At 43.8% G+C, this 20,065-nt stretch overlaps 1 protein-coding gene across 1 annotated transcript in view; it reads left to right on the plus strand.

The window, feature by feature from the left end:
- Nucleotides 1-20,065, plus strand: part of RYR3 (ryanodine receptor 3) — a 637,001-nt gene that overhangs the window by 348,462 nt on the left and 268,474 nt on the right. Inside the window, 1 exon segment of the mRNA XM_039536203.1 lies at nucleotides 19,107-19,380. Coding sequence (XP_039392137.1) covers nucleotides 19,107-19,380 — 274 coding nt within the window.

The following is a 20,065-nucleotide window of genomic DNA, read 5'->3' on the forward strand; positions in this document are numbered from 1 at the left end:
TTGAACTAACCTCGTTATTTCTAGCCTGCTTCTTGCTTGCATATATATACCTGCCCCTGGAAATTTCCACTACATGCATCCGAAGAAGTGGGTATTCACGCATGAAAGCTCATGCTCCAAAACATCTGTTAGTCTATAAGGTGCCACAGGATTCTTTGCTGCTACTAACATGGCTACGCCTCTGATACTTGACTACATATTGGGGGAAATTCTTCTTGTTTGTGCATTTTTGTTTGGTTTACCGGTATCCCTTTTTTAGACATTCTCTTCTCCCCACCACCACCACCATATGTGGGCTCCATCATTGTAGTGTCTTAGCTTCTTTTAACGTATTTATCCTCACAGCACCCCTGTGAGGTAGGCAAGTGCTGTGATCCCCATTTTACAGAAGGGGAACTGAGGCACAAACAGACTGACTCACCCAGGTACGCCCAGAAAGCTGTGGCAGAGCAGGAAACTGAACCTGCATCTCCCAAGTCCCTGGCCAGAACCCCATTATCAGAACATTATATAGAGGTATTTATGTAGAGGTAGCTTGACTTGAAAACACTCTCTCAGGCTACTATGTAATGCCACGATGCATTATAGCATAAACATAACAAAATGCTGATTTGTTCTCTTTCTCCACCCCACTCCCTGCAAAAAAGTGGTACTAGAGAAGTAGTGACCTGATTCTGTAGTCATAGGGAGTACTTTCAGGAACAGCTGTTTTCAGGATAGGCTCCAGGTAGTTTCCTATGTGGCCTAAGGAGGAGGTGGTTATTCCTCCGCTATTTATGACTGTGTTACCAAAAATAACAATGCTAAAGCATCTCTCTATAATTAAAAAGATAAACATTTTTAGCTGCTACATATACAATACATAGCTTATACCTCTAGAGGGAAAGTAGAACTTTACATCTTTCTTTGCATCTGTGCATGCCAAACTTATATTCAATATTTTTTTTTCCTTTTCTTATTCCTCAAAGAAGCTTTTTGAGACTGTTGGTGTTTTAAACGAACTTCCCTTCCTCCCTATTGCTTACTTCAATTCTTTTTAAAATATTTAATAACAATAAAAGCAATGCTATTATTAACATTTCGAAAAGCAGCATAGAGTCCTGTGGCACCTTATAGACTAACAGATGTTTTGGAGCATGAGCTTTCATGCGTGAATACCCACTTCGTCGGATGCATGTAGTGGAAATTTCCAGGGGCAGGTATATATATGCAAGCAAGAAGCAGGCTAGAAATAACGAGGTTAGTTCAATCAGGGAGGATGAGGCCCTCTTCTAGCAGCTGAGGTGTGAAAACCAAGGGAGGAGAAACTGGTTTTGTAGTTGGCAAGCCATTCACAGTCTTTGTTTAATCCTGAGCTGATGGTGTCAAATTTGCAGATGAACTGAAGCTCAGCAGTTTCTCTTTGAAGTCTGGTCCTAAAGTTTTTTTGCTGCAGGATGGCCACCTTAAGATCTGCTATTGTATGGCCAGGGAGGTTGAAGTGTTCTCCTATGGGTTTTTGTATATTGCCATTCCTAATATCTGATTTATGTCCATTTATCCTTTTCCATAGAGACTGTCCAGGTTGGCCGATGTACATAGCAGAGGGGCATTGCTGGCATATGATGGCATATATTACATTGGTGGACGTGCAGGTGAATGAACTGGTGATGGTGTGGCTGATCTGGTTAGGTCCTGTGATGGTGTCGCTGGTGTAGATATGTGGGCAGAGTTGGCATCGAGGTTTGTTGCATGGATTGGTTCCTGAGCTAGAGTTGCTATGGTGCGGTGTGCAGTTGCTGGTGAGAATATGCTTCAGGTTGGCAGGTTGTCTGTGGGCGAGGACTGGCCTGCCACCCAAGGCCTGTGAAAGTGTGGGATCATTGTCCAGGATGGGTTGTAGATCCCTGATGATGCGTTGGAGGGGTTTTAGCTGGGGACTGTATGTGATGGCCAGTGGAGTCCTGTTGGTTTCTTTCTTGGGTTTGTCTTGCAGTAGGAGGCTTCTGGGTACACGTCTGGCTCTGTTGATCTGTTTCCTTATTTCCTCGTATGGGTATTTTAGTTTTAAGAATGCTTGGTGGAGATTTTGTAGGTGTTGGTCTCTGTCTGAAGGGTTAGAGAAGATTCAGTTGTACCTCAGTGCTTGGCTGTAGACAATGGATCGTGTGTTGTGCCCAGGATGGAAGCTGGAGGCATGAAGGTAGGCATAGCGGTCGGTGGGTTTTCAGTATAGGGTGGTGTTAATGTGACCATCACTTATTTGCACCATGGTGTCTAGGAAGTGGACCTCCCGTGTAGATTGGTCCAGGCTGAGGTTGATGGTGAGGTGGAAGCTGTTGAAATTGTGGTGAAATTTTTCCAGAGTCTCCTTCTCCCAGGTCAGCCATAAAAATGTTGGCATATTGTGGGGCCATGCGGGTGCCCATAGCGGTGCCACTGATCTGGAGGTATATATTGTCATCAAATTTGAAATAGTTGTGTGTGAGGATAAAGGCACAGAGCTCAGCAACCAGTTGTGCTGTGGCATCATCAGGGATACTGTTCCTGACAGCTTGTATTCCATCTGTGTGTGGGATGTTTGTGTAGAGAGCCTCTACATCCATGGTGGCTAGGATGGTGTTTTCTGGAAGGTCACCAATGCATTGTAGTCTCCTCAGGAAATCAGTGGTGTCATGGAGATAGCTGGGAGTGCTGGTGGCATAGGGTCTGAGTAGAGAACTAAGAAACTGCACCATCTACTCAGGATACTCCCTACACTAACACCAGAACAAATCTACATACCCTTAGAGCCCCGACCAGGGTTATTCTATCTACTACCCAAGATCCACAAACCCGGAAATCCTGGACGCCCCTTCATCTCGGGCATTGGCACTCTCACTGAAGGACTGGCTGGATATGTGGACTCTCTACTCAGTTAAGCACATGTACTCTGTAAGAACAGGCTTTAAGTAATTGGAAATTTTAAAGGTGATCAATGTAATTTTGCATATTCATGCATACGGTACGTGAGAATGAAAAATTCTTTGAGTGCTTGCTCATATTGATTCCAATTAGGTGTGTGTGCACCGCGTGCATAGTCATGGGAAAGTTTTTTTTTCTCTAGCAGCACCCTTCGAGACGGCTGTTGGAGCCCCCTGGAATGGTGCCTTCATGGCACTCAATATATGACCCTGCCAACCCAACGCCTCCTCAGTTCCTTCTTACCGCGAGTGACGGTTGTTGGAACTGTGGTGTCTTGCTTTGCAAGTTCTCCATGTTTCCCTAGCTATTTGGATTGTTTGTACTTTGTACTTTTTAGTTAGTTCTTAGTTATTATAGTTAGTGGTGAGTTAGATGTTGGGCTGGGGGGGTTACCTTCCATCCCAACTGTGTTCTCTCTGAGGGACACAAGCCCTGCAAGTCCAGCCCATGCCAATGGGTGACCCCCACAACACTTGTTTAAAGTGTCTAAGGGAAGCACACCAAGCAGACAAGTGCAAGATTTGTAAAGGGTTCCGCCCCAGAACAAAAAAAGGAGCAAGACTTTCACCTCAAGCAGCTCCTTATGGAGGCAACACTCAGATCACAACCTACATTGGCGCGGCAAGACCCAGCACCGAGCTCATTGGTGCGCAGTGTCCCAGCGGTGGTGGTAGAGGGAGCACTGCAGAAAGACTCTGGCAGAGACCAGCAGCACTGCCACTCCCTGGTGCTAAAACCAGCAGGATTGACCCGGCGCTGGTCCCATTCCCCAGCGGAGAAGTGGCACCAGAAGCAGGGGAGAAGTGGATTTCTGACTCAGAGATCCATCCCTTTGGAGCCAGCCAATGGGGGCACGTCCTAGAGAGGAGCACCCAGTGCCGAAGTCTTTGGAGCCAGCACCATTGACTTCAGCCCAGGAGGGACCGTAGAGACCAGTGCCATTGGACTCCCGGGGCCAGGTCATTGAGGAGGTGGAATTGCCATCCACCCCAGACACCTTTGAGGCCGTGAGGAACCTCATTGCCATGACTGCGCCGCAGTCCCTGGCCCTTCGTGCCAAGCCTCTGGTTCTGCAATATCTAGAGGCAAACTGGCAATGTTCCATCCCTCGGCACTGCTGATGGAATCATGGCACCAATTGGAGTCCTGTCACTGATTGGAGTCCTGGCACCACTCGCAATTGTGGCATTGGTCATACTTGCGGCACTGCTCCAGGTTGCACCAGCACTCCTGCTTGTGATGCTGATCCTCGTGTCGATCCCCGTCGTGCAGCAGGTCCTACTCCCAGCACCGGTCATTCTGGCACCAATCAGCAACCCCACACAGATCCCGCTCATGGCACCGCTCCCGATTGCAGCACCGCTCCCCAGCATTGCGACACCACTTCCCAGTGTGGTGCCACCCACCACTCTAGCTCCGCTCAGCACTGCCTTGGACATCACGATCCTGGACCCCGTCTTCAGACTCAGAAACAGTGTCTAGATACTTGGAGCAGGGCCAGCATTGGTTGGGCCATGGAAGGCCTGAGGTGGGGTCAGGGCCATAGTCTGCACAGTGGCAGGGACCAGCGCAGTGGCCATTTTAGACCCTGTGGGTCTACCACCAGGCCCAGGGCACCCAGTCTAAAGGTTCCCATTTGGCGATCTCTGAAACACGAGTGCCGGAGGCTTCCACCAGTCGCCCCACCTCTAGGGGTGCTGAGGAGGTACCGTTTGCTTGTCCTCCCCTGGAAGCAAGCCCAGTTCCTGAGCCTGATCCAGGTGTGTTTGGCCCAGTCAGAGAGGCAGGACAGGAGACCCCTGGAAACCAAGAAGGTCAGGATGACCCTGTTCCACCATTAGCCTCCTTGTCTTCCTCCCCAGACGAGGCGGTTGCAGGCACCTCCATCTCGGGACCGCCCCCCATAAACAGCTGCGCCCACCAGGACCTCCTTTGCCGGGTGGCGCGAAATATGGGCATGGAGGTGGTGGAGTCAGAGGACCCAGTGGTCAACATCCTGGCCCCAGAAGGTCCATTGAGGGTGGCTCTACCCCTCATCAAGACCATACAGGCCAATGCTAAGACCATTTGGCAGGCCCCAGCCTCCATCCCTCCCACCACAAAGGGTGTGGAGAGGAAGTATTCCATCCTATCTAATGGGTACTGTAGCGAGCCGGTGTGGCTCCCCTCCTGCCCAGTGGAGGGAGCGCCTAGCTAGAAGCCTGAGGGGGCGGGGCCAAGGAGCGTCGAGCCCACCCCTCCAAGGATCAGGCGGTGACCCGGAAGTTTAAAGGCCGGCTGGCAGAGCTCAGTAGGGGGCCAGCCACCGCAGGGAGCAGACGTGCCACAGGGAGGTCGCGACTGGGAAACCTCAGGGACCCAGGGCAGCTGCCCAGACTGGCCGGAGCTTCCCCACGCCCGTTACCTGGAGGAGCTCCTGGAGCTTCCCCACACCCACTACCCGGAGGAGCCCCCGGAGCTTCCCCGTGCCTTCTATCCGGAGGAGCCACTGGAGCCTCCTCGCCCCTGCTGCTACCCGGAGGAGCTGCCGGAGCACACCTGGCCGGACTTCCCTGAGGAACTGCCGGACCTGCCACCAAGCCCAGGCCGCGAGGAGCCCATGCTGGTGGACTGGCTGGGGACCGACGCCACGGACCAGGTAGGCCCTGAGGGGGAGACTGGAAGTAGCCCGGGGGTAGCCGACCCCAGTCAGGCTGCAGACATACCCGAATCTATGTCAGTGTGTTTCGGTCAGGAGCCCCACTGACCAGACTCTACCTTGCTGCTCAGGCCCGTGCCAGAGTGCCCGCACCTTCGGGCTTTGTGTTTGTTGCCCAGGACTGCCGGGGGACCAGACGTCATGTAGCGAGCTGGTGTGGCTCCCGTCCGCCCCTCGCAGAGGGTCGAGCCCCGGTCGCACACCTTTACAGGTACGAATACCTCTTCACACATCCGCAGCATTGCTTGTTGGTGGTGGCTGCAGTAAACGAGAAGGAGAGGCAGGGACAACAAGCCCCAGCACCTAAGTCCAAGGATGCCAAGCGCCTGGATTTATTTGGGCGCAAAGTATATTTTATGGGGCGGGATGCAACTCAGGTTTGCCAACTGGCAGGCAATTCTGAGTAGATACAGCTTCAACTCCTGGAACTCAATGCTCAAGTTTAAGGAGCTGGTGCCTACTGAGTCCAGGGAGGAGTTTGGAGTGATAGCGGAGAAGGGCAAGGCAGCGGCACTGACCTCTATACAGGTCTCATTGGACGTTGCGGACTCAGTGGCGTGCACCTTGTCCTCCGGTATCGTCATGAGGCCTAGCTCATGGCTGCAAGCCTCAGGACTCCCGCCCAAGGTTCAACAGACCGTGCAGGATGGGGTAGGTCTGTTTGCAGAGCAGACTGACTCTAGGCTGCATAGCCTAAAGGACTCAAGGGGTACCACGAAATCCTCGGGTATGCACACCCTGGTAACGCAACATAAACATTTCAAGCCTCAGCAGCAGCAGCGACACTTCTATCCTCCTCAGCCGAGGCAGGATTTTTATAGGAGAAGGGGCAGGACTGGCAGACAAAAGCCTTCCAGCCCCCCATCTGGGAAGGGTGAGGGCCCAAATAAACCATCACGTCTACCGTGCTTGCTCCCAAATAACTTCGGACCACTGGGTCCTCTGCACAATGGAACTGGGATACTCTCTCCATTTCTGCTCCTGCCCTCCCTCCCACCCCCCTTCCCCGTCCCTCTTCAGGGACCCTTCTCACGAGCAACTCCTTATCCAGGAGGTGAAAGTGCTCCTTGCCTTGGGAGCAGTGGAGGAGGTCCTTCAGGAGCTCAGGGGCAAGGGATTCTACTCCCAATACTTCTAATCCCCAAGGCTAAGGGATGTCTCAGACCCATTCTAGATCTGCGAGGACTAAAGTTGAACTTCGCATTGTCTCCCTGGGCACCATTAGTCCCTCCCTGGAGACTGGCATGTCACCCTCAACATGAAAGACACGTACCTCCGTATAGCTATTCAGCCTGCAGAAAGGTGATTCCTAAGCTTTGTGTTTGACCACAAGCATTATCAATTCACGGTCCGTCCATTCGGCCTCTCAACAACCCCCTCGAGTATTCACCAAGTGCATGTCAATCATGGCCACTTTCCTCCATTGGAGGCGTGTGCAAGTATACCCCTACCTCAAAGACTGGCTGCTCAGGGGCCGCACCAGGGGGCAGGTGGAGTCTCAAATCAGATTGGTCAGATCCACATTTGAGAGACTGGGTCTCCTCCTGAACTTGAGGAAGTCAACCTTGGAACCGACCCAAAGAATAGAATTCATCGGGGTGGTGTTGAACTCGGTTCAGGCAAGAGCACTTTTGCCAGAGCCCCGTTTCCAAGCCATCACAGACATCATTCAGGGCCTCAGACAATACCCAGCTACTACAGCAAGGGGTCGCCTAAGTCTCCTCAGCCACATGGTAGCCTGCACTTACGTGACCTGGCATGCCAGACTGAGGCTCAGGCCTCTACAGGCCTGGCTCACTTCAGCCTATTGCCTGAGATTCAACAGCTTGAATTCAGTGGTCACGGTGCCAGGGCATGTGCTCGAGTCCCTTCAGTGGTGGCTCAATCCTTGGAGACTGTGCAAAGGAGTCCCCTTCAGCAGACCTCAGCCTTCCTTGTGCCTAGCAATGGACACGTCATCTCTGGGATGGGGTGCACATTTGTTAGACCTCCAAATGCAGGACCTCTGGTCGCAGGATGAGCTCTCCCTCCATGTCAACATCAAGGAACTGAGTGCAGTGCGACTAACATGCCAGACCTTTCAGGTCCAACTACAAGGTTGGTGTGTAGCAGTTCTGAAGGGCACCACTGCCATGTTTTACATCAAGAAACAGGGTGAAGCCCAGTCCTCTCCCCTATGCCAGGAAGCCCTCGGCTGTGGGAGTTCTGCATAGCCCACTCCATTCACCTGGAAGCATCCTATCTGCCAGGAGTTCAGAACGCACTGGCGGACCATCTCAGCAGGTCCTTCCACAATCATGAGTGGTCCATCAGACTGGATGTCATACACCTTGTCTTCCAAAGATGGGTGTTTCCACAGGTCAACCTGTTTGCCACCCAGAACAACAGGAAGTGTCCAATGTTCTGCTCCTTCCAGAGACAGGATCAATCATGGACTCATTCCTGCTACCCTGGGGAGGCCACCTGCTCTACACTTTTTCCCTCATTTCCTCTCATGCACAAGGTCCTACTCAAGGTCCGCAGGGATGGGGCAGAGATCATTCTAATAGCACCAGTGTGGCCTCGACAACATTGGTACACCATACTCCTAGAACTGTCAGTGGACACCCCGGTCACGTTGCCTCGCCTCCCTGACCTAATCACTCAGGACCATGGTTGCCTTCATCACCCCGACCTGCAGTCCCTCCACCTCATGGCTTGGGAGTATCATGGCTGAACGTCATGGAGGTTCTGTGCTGAGAACAAGTAAGGGAGGTCCTACTTGGCAGCAGGAAGCCCTCCACTAGAGCCACATATCTGGCAAAGTGGAAGCGATTTACTTCTTGGTGTGACCAGCATCGTATACCTCCTCTCCAGGTCTCATCTTAGATTACCTTCTGCACCTGAAACGGCAAGGCCTGGCAGCGTTCTCCGTAAAGGTACACCTCGCTGCTATCTCGACCTTCCACCTGGGAGCGTCTCATTGCTCCATCTTCGTCAACCCTGTGGTTGGTCGGTTCCTCAAGGGTCTGGAACACATACGTTTGCAGATCAGACAGCCTGCCCCGCATGAGACCTTAACCTGGTCCTCTCCAGGCTAATGGGGCCCCCATTTGAACCGCGGGAAGGTAGTCTTTCTGGTCACCATTACATCAGCAAGGAGGGTGTCTGAGTTAAAGGCCCTTACCTCAGACCCCCCTCAGATGGTTTTCCACTGGGATAAGGTGCAACTCAGACCTCACCCGGCCTTTCTTCCTATTTTCCTGCCTGTTTTTTACCCTAAGCCTCATGCCAGTAGCCGTGAGCAGAGGCTGCACTCCCTCGGTGTTCGGCAAGCACTAGCTTTCTACATTGAGCGCACTAAGCCGTTCAGGATATTGAACCAGTTGTTCATAGCGGTGGCAGACCAGATGAAAGGATTCCCAGTCTCATCTCAAAAAATATCTTCCTGCATCACGTCATGCATCCACATGTGCTATGAGCTGGCCAAAATACCAGTCCCGGCTCCTAGAGCACACTCCACAAGGGCCCAGGCCTCATCAGTGGCACTCCTGGCCCAGGTCCTGATACCAGAAATCTGCAGGGCAGCAACTTTCACCTCTCATTACGCCATCATCCAGCATGCCAGAGATGATGCAGTTTTCAGCAGAGGGGTGCTCCAATCAGTGATTCCATAACGCCGACCCCACTCCCTAGGTAAGGCTTGGGAGTCACCTAATTGAAATCGATATGAATCTCATAACCATTGTTCTTCGAGATGTGTTACTTATATCCATTCCAAACACACTGACTTTCCCCTCTGTCAGAGTAACTGGCAAGAAGGAACTGAGGAGGCGCCGGGTCAGCAGAGTCATGTATTGAGTGCCATGAAGGCGCCACTCCAGCGGTCTCCATAGCGGACCCGCCAGGTGCTGCTAGGGGATAAACTTTCCGACGGCTGTGCATGCGGCGTGCGCACACCTAATTGGAATGGATATGAGCAACACATCTCGAAGAACAACAGTTATGAGAAGGTGAGTAACCGTTTTTTATATCTTTATACTAATACTCATAGTTTTAAAAAATATTTTAAAGGAATATGTTGCTTTAAATACTCTACATCTATTTAAATTCTTTCTAAAGTAATTAAAGATCAGCTAGGGAATACTACAAGTATTGTCATAAATCATATAATACACTAAAGCTATCAAAAGTTTTTCAGATAGGATGCTGTATATTTGTAAATTAGAAACATGTTATCACTTCCTAAGGCTGCTTCTACTTTTAATGGTTGACTATTAAAAACACTTCTCTGTACTTATCAGTGTTTGTTAATAATAATAAATTACTGGGTCATGCCTCTAATATCTTATGTGTGTCTTCAGGACTTCAGCCCTATAATGCTAAAGGTTAATCCTTCTGAATTTGTGCTAACAGCCTACAGTAAACGTAGAAAATGGTACCCCTAACAAAATGTCAGATAAGCTATCTGGGTTATTGCTTCACACATATACTGACTGACTTAGCAGCTGTGTTCACTCATACATGTCTATCACTCATTTAAAGCTTTGTGGAAGGAGTCAAATTACAACAACCCAGGATACTTTGTAAGCAAGAAAAGATACTTGTTTACAGCACTGAAGCATAAGCTGCCACCAGTTAATGCCTCTGGAGTATTTATAGAGATAGTTAAGATGCCATGTAATGAAATAATTATTCAGGATTTATAAATTCAGTTTAATCATTAAGATACACATTATTATTTTTTTCATATTCTCTTACAACCTGTGTTTAATGTAAGTTGTCTTCTAAAAGTAGCCTGATTATTTTTGTGGTCAGTAGATTGGATTTTTAATTGTCTTGTTGCAGATGTATTTCTTCAGTGTAGTCAAATGTTAAAATTATGTGACAATACTAGAATATACTAGAATAAAATATTGGAATAAAACTATGTGATTAGTACTAGAATATTTTGGTCACTGAACTGCAGTTTATATTGTGTAGAGATCATTAGAAGATAGAAAAGCCCTTGTGTCACACTTGTAAAAGATTACTATGTTGACATGGCAAAAATTCCTTCAGATGAATTCTTATTTATGTCATCAATGACAACAGTGAAGAATTACACCTCTACCCCAATATAATGTGACCTGATATAACACGAATTCGGATATAACGCAGTAAAGCAGTGCTCCGTGGGGGTGGGGCTGCGCACTCTGGCGGATCAAAGCAAGTTCAATATAATGCGGTTTCACCTATAACGCGATAAGATTTTTTGGCTCCCAAGGACAGCGTTATATCGGGGTAGAGGTATACATGTAATACAGGAAGAATTTCTCTGTTGCATAAATGAAAACATGAAATCAATAAGGACATGTTGTAGGGGAGCAGTGGTATACCAGTCTGGGACTTTACAAAATGTTTGGGAGTTTTGTAGCTTCTCTGATTTTACTTTTGTATCATTTTAAAATCCATAAATGCAAATAATTAAAATCAGTAAGAGCAGCTTGTGGGGAAACCATGGAGGATAACGGGGATTGTAGTGGATCACAGATTGAATAAGAGTTAGCAATGTGATACAGTTGTGAAAAAGGCTAATATTCTGGGATGTATTAACAGGAGTGTTGTACATAGGATAGGGAGGTACGTATCCAGCTCTTCTCAGCACAGGTGAGGCCTCAACTGGAATGCTGTGTCATATTCTAGTCACCACACTATAGGAACGATGTGGACAAATTGGAGAGAGTCGACAGGAGAGCAACGCAAATTATAAAAGGTTTAGAAAACCTGACCTATGAAGAAAGGTTAAAAAAAAACTGCTCATGTTTAGTCCTGAGAAAAGACTATGGGGAGATCTGATAAGAATCTTCAGATGTGTTAAGAGCTGTTATAAATAGTACAGTGACAACCTATAGTTGTTCTCCATGTCCACAGAAGGCAGGGCAGGAACTAATGGGCATAATCTGCAGCAAGGGAGATTTAGGTTAAATATTAGTAAATACTTTCCAACTTTAAAGTTCTGTACTAGGCCTCCAAAGGAGGTTGTGGAATCCCCGTCATTGGAAGTTTTTAAAAACAGGTTGGACAAACACCTGTCAGGGATAGTCTCGGTGTACGTGGTCCTGCCTTAGTTCAAGTGGCTGGGCTAGCTGACCTCTGGAGGTCCCTTCCAACCCTACATTCCTATTACTGTATGACATTAGGGGTGCGGGGGCTGGGCTACTGTCCTGAAATTCTGTTGCAGGGAGTTGCCTTTCTAAACTTTCATGTGGGAGCTATTTGGGAGGAGGGGAGCTCCACCTCCATGCAAAATGCTATTTAGTAGTGATATAATAAAATAACCTGCTTGTTTATTACAGTCACACCTCTAACACACAAACTGGAGCAGTTGCTCTCCTTATATGCCATCCCATAGAATGAGAGTGCACTTTTAGAGCAGTGCATGGGCAGGATGATGGCAGAATGCTGAGGGAAGGCAGCAACAAGTGCCAAGATGTGTACATACCAATCTCTCTTGTTCTGCAAAAGAATTAGCATATCCGAATAAGTGATAAAACAGAAGAATTACATACGTATTATGTAAATGATTTTTAGATGTCACTAGTAACTTAATTCAGGGGAAATGAGACTTTTAAAATATGTTTTTCAAGCTAACTCTGTCCTTTTAAACCTCTTTACTGTTGCATTTAAGAGGTGTTGTATGCTAAAAATGGGATGTAGTATGCAGACAGGAACATGGTCTTGTGTACCTGCCTTTTTGTTCATGCTGTGTTGATATAACCAAATCTGTGGGTTACCAGCAAAAATTAAACTTACTCTCATCCCTTTTTAAAACATTTCTTAAGCAAGCCAATTGGGGTGCCCACTTTTATCTGATCCTTCAAAATGTTACTGGTTTACGTAAACCAGCAAATTCTGCTTTGCACTAATTAAAGAGTTGGTATCATAATTTTTGACTTTCTGTAAACCTATAAATTCCATTCATTCTCTCTCACACACACTCTCACACACACTCACACTCACACATGGCAGTTAGTCTCCTTTTTCATGAAAGAAAACTTGCAGTTTGCTGGTCTTATAGAAAGTGAGCTGGTTTGCAGGAGAGAATGCTTCATTAATTTCAGAAGCAGCAAATACATATTCTGTGCCTTTTCTTGCTTGGAGGTAAAGGGGAATGTGTGCATGAGTATGACAGGTAGAGAAACAACAAACACTTGTTGCTCTTCTGTTGACCCTCTTGCTTCTGGCTTATATTCACCAAATGCATGCAGAGGAGACTCAGCCTCAGCCCTCCAATCTCAGCTCTGTGGTATGGACTCTGGTCTGTCAGCAGACTCCTAGATTCTACTCCCAGCCAAGAGGCGGGAGGGAAGAATGCGTTCTATACATCCTTGTCTATGACGACAAAGAATTGCCTTTGTTGGCAGTGACACACAGGGATGCATGCAACATACCGCTTTTGTCAGACCAACCTGGTAGGGAGCACTGTCTGACCTTGCCAGTGACATCTAACCAAGCTACAGTTTATCCAGCTATTTGCCCACAAGAGAGAAATAATATCATTTCATTGCTTCATATCTGCTTTCTCTGTTCTTGGTCAAGTACCATTTCACAGTGTCTCTTCAGGACACTGTGTTGAGTGGGGCATTGGATGCAAATGTAGCCATGACTATCATGGTGTACATCAAGTTTGCACATAACCTAACTTACACCTCCTATTTTAATGAAAGCCTCTCATAATTTAGATCCTCCTTTGTGGTCTAGCTTAGAGGCACTAAACTAGTTTAAAAGAACTAAATATGATAACGCCTTACTCATTGATATAATGATTTATTATTTAAATGTTTTGTACATTGAGTAAATATAACAATTCATAATTATTACAACAATTACATACGTTGTTTAAATAAACATTTATAGTTACAACAATCACATAAGCCTCATATTCAGTCTGTAAAATGTTTTCATAAAATTATAGAAATGTAGGGCTGGTAGGGACCTTAAAAGGTCATTAGGTTCATCCTCCTACACTGAGGCAGGACCAAGTATACCTAGACAATCTGTAACTGGTATTTGTCCAGCTTCTTCTTAAAACCCCCCAATCATGGGAATTCCACAGTTTCCCTTGGAAGTCTATTCCAGAACTTAACTAGATTTTTTCCCCTAATATCTAACCTGCATCTCCCTTGCTGAGGATTAAGTCCATTACTACTTGTCCTACCTTCTGTGGATATGGTGAACAATTGATCACCATCCTCTTTATAACAGCCCTTAACATATTTGAAGACTTATCAGGGCCCTCCATCAGTCTTCTTTTCTCAACACTAAAAAGTGCCCATTTTTCAATCTTTCCTCATAGTCATGTGGCTATGGGTGAAGAAAATACTTTTTTTCATTGTAAATAAAGGCCAAATTTTGGTCTCTTTTTCATTCCTTTTTATAAAGCTTTACTATTTTCAAATTCTGTGTATTTCACTGAATAGCTTTGGGAACACAGAGCCAACATATAGTGGGTGGAAAACCAAAAGTCTATATAATAGACTTTGAGATCTTTTTACTGCTTTGTTGTAGCATCTCTGATTCTAGAACATTATCAAAATGTAGGTTTGTGTGCTATGCTTACTGGAATAATGCTACTGTTAGTTGTATTTCCTTAACTACTGTTTTCTTCAGTGCAGATAAACCATTGCTAATGAAGCACACTACATTTAAACTGGGAAGCTTGATGAAAGGAATAGATAGATCAGTGATTAGCAAAGCTCTTTGCATATAAATCTCTGTGTACTGGTAATTAGACTAGAAATCTCACTGAAGCAGACTTTTCAAAATCTCCAGAACGTGTTAGTTCAACCAGATCAGAAATCCCATGAGTTTTTTCAGTTTTTCACAAATATTAATATTATACTTGTGTCATATTCTGGCTGGACTCCTGAAAAGTATACCAGGAGAGACAGGTATTTTAATAATTGACATTAAAACCTTATTAAAGAACAATGAAGATAAAATGTAATCATAGTTTGATATTCAAATATCTAATATTCTCAGGTATTATGGATAACACTTGTATGTGTATATTCAGCAACTCCAGACCTTGTATGCCAGTCTGTCAGATATATTAGCTTGCAAGATTGCTATCTGTCTATGGCTGAACAGCTTCATAGGTCTCTCTTTTGTTCCCTAAGGCTAGCCCGTACAAATTACCAGTGGTGCAAAGTTGTTGTGGGGTTTTTGTTTGGTTGGTTGGGGTTTTTTTTGGGTAGAACAGCTCGTTTGCAGATTGTTCTACCTGATGATAAAGAATTTGCTTATTACAGGATACTAGATTAATTGGTGAATTCAGAAATAAACCAATTTTAAGTTCATGTAAAAAAATTATTTCTCCCTCCCACCTCAATTATTTATAATGTACATAGAGGCCGTTTAAGCCTCATAGCTGACTTTCTGGAGATTAGTCAACTTGAATACCAAAGATAATTTTCCAAGGATATACTTGCTCTGTAAGATTATTAGTGATTTTAAAATAAATCAATGTCTTTGACATGTACTATACCATGTACTGCTACTCTATCTTTTATTTCAAATGTTTTCCTTCCTCAGCAGAGCTGGGCAAATTGCTTGGATCAAAGAGTTTTTGATAAACATAGTCCCCCTTTTCCCTTTGTGAATTATCTATGACCAGGTTTTTGTTTTGTTTCACAGATTTGTTTATTATTCCCTGAAATGTTTCAGCAACAAAATGTACACTGTAGATTGTGTGTGGAAAAAATCACAAGCATATGCTTTACTGTTTTTTTTGTCTTGTTTTGTTTTGTTTTTTTAGCTACTCATTCTGTGTAATTGCTTACCTATGTCACATAGTAGTGTGTCTGTTTCCTTATTGGATGACCTAAACTTTATGAAAAAAGGATGATTCCCTTATCTTTCAGTGAATTATCTTTGAGCTACTGTAATTCTAATCTGTTGTGTGAACAATAAAGAAGAGATTTTCAAAATGGCCATGAGAGAGGACTTTTGGTGTAAATACTCTCGGGAATATTTATCCACGTTAGCACTTGCAACACTTTTGCTATCCATGAACATTCTTGCAAATAAATGCTTGCTTACTGGAATCTTTGCAAATAATAAAAGAAAGGCAGTCCCCAAATACCAACAAAGCACTTGCTTTTATTTGTATGAATGATCATGAACACATTTTTGCTGTATTTGCTCAGCTCTAGTCTTAATGCTTTTAATCTTCATACCTCTCTATAAATTTATTGACTTACTAACAAATCAGCACAACAGTGCTCTGAGTTAGGTGATATTAATTTTATTGTACAGGTGGGTAACCTAATGAAGTGATATTAATTGTGTTGCCTAAAACCACACAGAGAATCCGTATAAGAATTGAGATTAGAGCTCATAGTGTTAGACCGGCAGTGGGCCACATATTTAAAGGGAGTTGGGTGCCTAAATACCTTTAAAAATCTGGGGCATGGCTCTTGTTCTGTAAAACATACTATATTTTAATAAAAGTTCATAATTACCCATAACAGTATGAGTTGAAAGTACATGGTATCTCTGAAGCAGCACAGGAAACTCTAGCATTCATTCAAAGGATAAATTAAAAGGAGAGCCATAACTTATTTTTTTCCACACTGCTCAGCTAAAAACTTACTATAAACAAGCAGAGACCACGCTGCATAGTGAGAGAGAATAGTTGCCTTATTGTTTACATGGAGTTGTTTTCAGACCTCTAACTTTGCAAAACTAGCATGTGGCAATTTATGAGATGGAAGTTGGTCACATATACAGACAATTTAAAAAACAAAATGGGGGGTGGGGAATTAACTCCCTGCAGGAATAAAATAATGTCTGTTATATAAAAGGGATCTTAAATTAAACTATTCTCATATGTGCCAGGGTCAACACATCTTTTTGTTGATTGCTTTTAAAAAATCTTTTTTTTCTGGTTCATGAATTCCTTCTCCATCTTAGAACATGCCAGACAGTAGAGCATCTCCTTGTGATTCTGTTGGAATTACACTGGTGTGAGATCAGAATCTGATCATATTCCTCAAACAGAAATCATGTTGTGCTATCGAATAATGAAAGGGGCTATATTATCCCCTTATAACAGGTTCACTGCCACAAACCTTTTTGAGAAGGCAGAAATATATGGATAATACTTTTTAGGTATAAAGAAGAAATTTTAATGATAATTGCTAAGGCTGATATTGACAAACTATTGCTGCTATCTGATAGTCTTTCAGTGGCATGTGTGCAATTACTTGATAGTTCTAATCTAGCCCATAATGACCAGGTGTTCACATTAGAAAAATCACCATTGCAATTAGTATTATTTTTAGGGCTGTCAATTAATTGCAGTTAACTCACGTGATTAACTCAAAAAAATGAATCACACTGTTAAACAATAGAATACCAGTTGAAATGTATTAAATATTTTTTAATGTTTTTCTACATTTTCAAATATATTGATTTCAATTACAACACAGAATACAAAGTGTACACTGCTCACTGTATATTATTATTTTGAATACAAATATTTGCACTGTAAAATGATAAACAAAATAGTATATTTAGTTCATCTCATCCAAGTACTGTAGTGCAACCTCTTTATCATGAAAAAGCAACTTACAAATTTCGTATTCACCCACAAAAGCTCATGCTGCAAAACGTCTGTTAGTCTATAAGGTGCCACAGGATTCTTTGCTGCTTCAACTTACAAATGTAGTTTTTTTTATTACATAACTGCAAAAACAAAACAATATAAAACTTTTGTGCCTACAAGTCCACTTAGTCCTACTTCTTGTTCAGCCAATTGCTAAGACAAACAAGTTTGTTTACATTTACAAAGCTTCCTATTTACAGTGTCACCAGTACATGAGAACAGGCATTTGCATGACACTTTTGTAGCCAGCATTGCAAGGTATTTACGTGCCAGATATGCTAAACATTCTTATGCCCCGTTATGCTTCAGCCGCCATTCTAAAGAACATGTTTCCATGCTGATGATGCTCGTTTAAAAAAATAATGCATTAATTAAATTTATGACTGAACTCCTTGGGGGAGAATTGTATGTCTCCTGCTCTGTTTTACCCACATTCTGCCACATTTCATGTTATAGTAGTCTCAGATGATGACTCAGCATATGTTGTTCATTTTAAGAACACTTTCGCTGCAGATTTGACAAAATACAAAGAGAAGGTATCAATGTGAGATTTCTAAAGATAGCTGCAGCACTCGACCCAAGGTTTAAGAATCTGAAGTGCCATCCAAAATCTGAGAGGGATGAGGTATGGAGCATGCTTTTAGAAGTCTTAAAAGAGCAACACTCTGATGCGGAAACTACAGAACCCAAACCACCCAAAAAAAGAAAATCAACCTTCTGCTGGTGGCATCTGACTCAGATTATGAAAATGAACATGCATCTGTCTGCACTGCGTTGGATTGTTACCGAGCAGAACCTGTCATCAACATGGACGCATATCCTCTGGAATTGTGGATGAAGCATGAAAAGACATGAATCTTTTAGCACGTCTGGCATGTAAATATCTTGCGATGCCGGCTGCAACAGTGCCATGTGAACCACCTGTTCTCACTTTCAGGTGATATTGTGAACAAGAAGCAGGCAGCATTATCTCCTGCAAATGTAAAAAAACTTGTTTGTCTGAGAGATTGGTTGAACAAGAAATAGGACTGAGTGGACTTGTAGACTCTAAACTTTTACATTGTTTTATTTTTGAATGCAGTTATTTTTTGTACATAATTCTATATTTGTAAGTTCAACTTTCATGATAGAGATTGCACTACAGTACTTGTATTAGGTGAATTGAAAAATACTACCGGTATTTCTTTCGTTCTTTACAGTGCAAATATTTGTAATAAAAATAAATATAAAGTGAGCACTGTATACTTTGTATTCTGAGTTGTAATTGAAATCAATATATTTGAAAATGTAGAAAACATCCAAAATATTTAAATCAACGGCATTCTATTATTGTTTAACAGTGTGATTAATTGTGATTAATTTTTCTAATCGTTTGACAGCCCTAATTATTTGTTTAATCTCATCAGGGAAATGAAGGATGAATTGGCATGGCGCTTAAATGTACCTTGTTGCCAGTAAGGATGTTATTGTTATCCATGTTATTGTGATAAGGCAGCATGTGGAAATTTCACTGCTGCCCACATTGTATCAGTTTGGTGACTAAGTAGAGGGCTTCATTCTTCATTGCTACCAACCTGCCACTTTTCATGAGCACTAATTTTCTTAAAAGTACTAAAATTAAATTCTGAATAGAGAATTAGATTTTAAAAAAAATCTTTATATGACATATTGAGAAATTAGTCTACCCATGCTCTCTCATTATGTTGTGAATGCTTCATCATCCACTGTTAGTCATTTGAGGTTTCAAACTAATAAGTACTTTAATGCTTTGGCAGGGTTTCTTTACAATTGTTGCAGTAGTTATTCATGTTTTACATAATTTGTTTGTTATTTCAGCTACTTTGAAGGAACTCATATCCCAGACTATGGTGCGCTGGGCTCAGGAAGACCAGATCCAAGATCCAGAATTAGTCCGGATTATGTTCAACCTACTTCGTAGGCAATATGACAGCATCGGTGAGCTACTGCAGGCTCTGAGGAAGGCCTACACTATTAGTGCTGCTTCTGTGCAGGATACAATCAATTTACTAGCAGCACTAGGCCAGATTCGCTCCCTTCTCAGTGTCAGAATGGGAAAAGAAGAGGAATTGCTTATGATTAATGGATTAGGGTATGGAATTAACATCATTTTCTTTTTAAGTTATGAGTAAGGGTTTGGTAATGGGATGCAGAGCCTTTCATTTCTAGGTCACTGGCTCTAGTCTGACCCAGGTAGTATCTGAATGTCATTGCTGGTTTCAGTTGGCTCCTCGGCTGCCAATCTGAATGTATAGGCCAAAACTACCAAGGATATTATAAAGACGGAACTTGGTTTTCATATCAAAAACAGCCCCTCTGGATCAGGGTGGCAGTTAATAAAAGTATTAGTCAGATGCTGTGCTGAAGCTTTGGCTGCTGATCCCCCACATTTTACCAGCCTTGTGGATAAGTAAAGGATTCATATCTCTATTGGTGTCAGTCCAGTACCTTTCATGAACTCTAAATTGACTTCACTTTATTTTATTTTCATTTTATTAAGTTTAAGTGAAAAGTCATTGCTCAAGAAAGACTGTCTGATATCTTTGTAATATGCAAGCCTTCATTAGATTTTAGGTTGAAACCCAAAAAGCCATCTCAGTAATAGTGACTGACCATATTTGAATTGGAAGACTAGGTAGTGTTGACAGTGAACCCTTTATAAGATTGTTTTTGAGAGACCGACCTGGAGCATCTCCTAACAAAATGAATACATGTCTAATCCACCTCCATTATAAAACCACCTCTCTTAAGCAGCTGATTTTGGTTGGTCTCTGCAG

The sequence above is a fragment of the Mauremys reevesii genome, linkage group 4, assembly GCF_016161935.1.
Source record: "Mauremys reevesii isolate NIE-2019 linkage group 4, ASM1616193v1, whole genome shotgun sequence".
In the NCBI taxonomy this organism is placed as follows: Eukaryota; Metazoa; Chordata; order Testudines; family Geoemydidae; genus Mauremys; species Mauremys reevesii.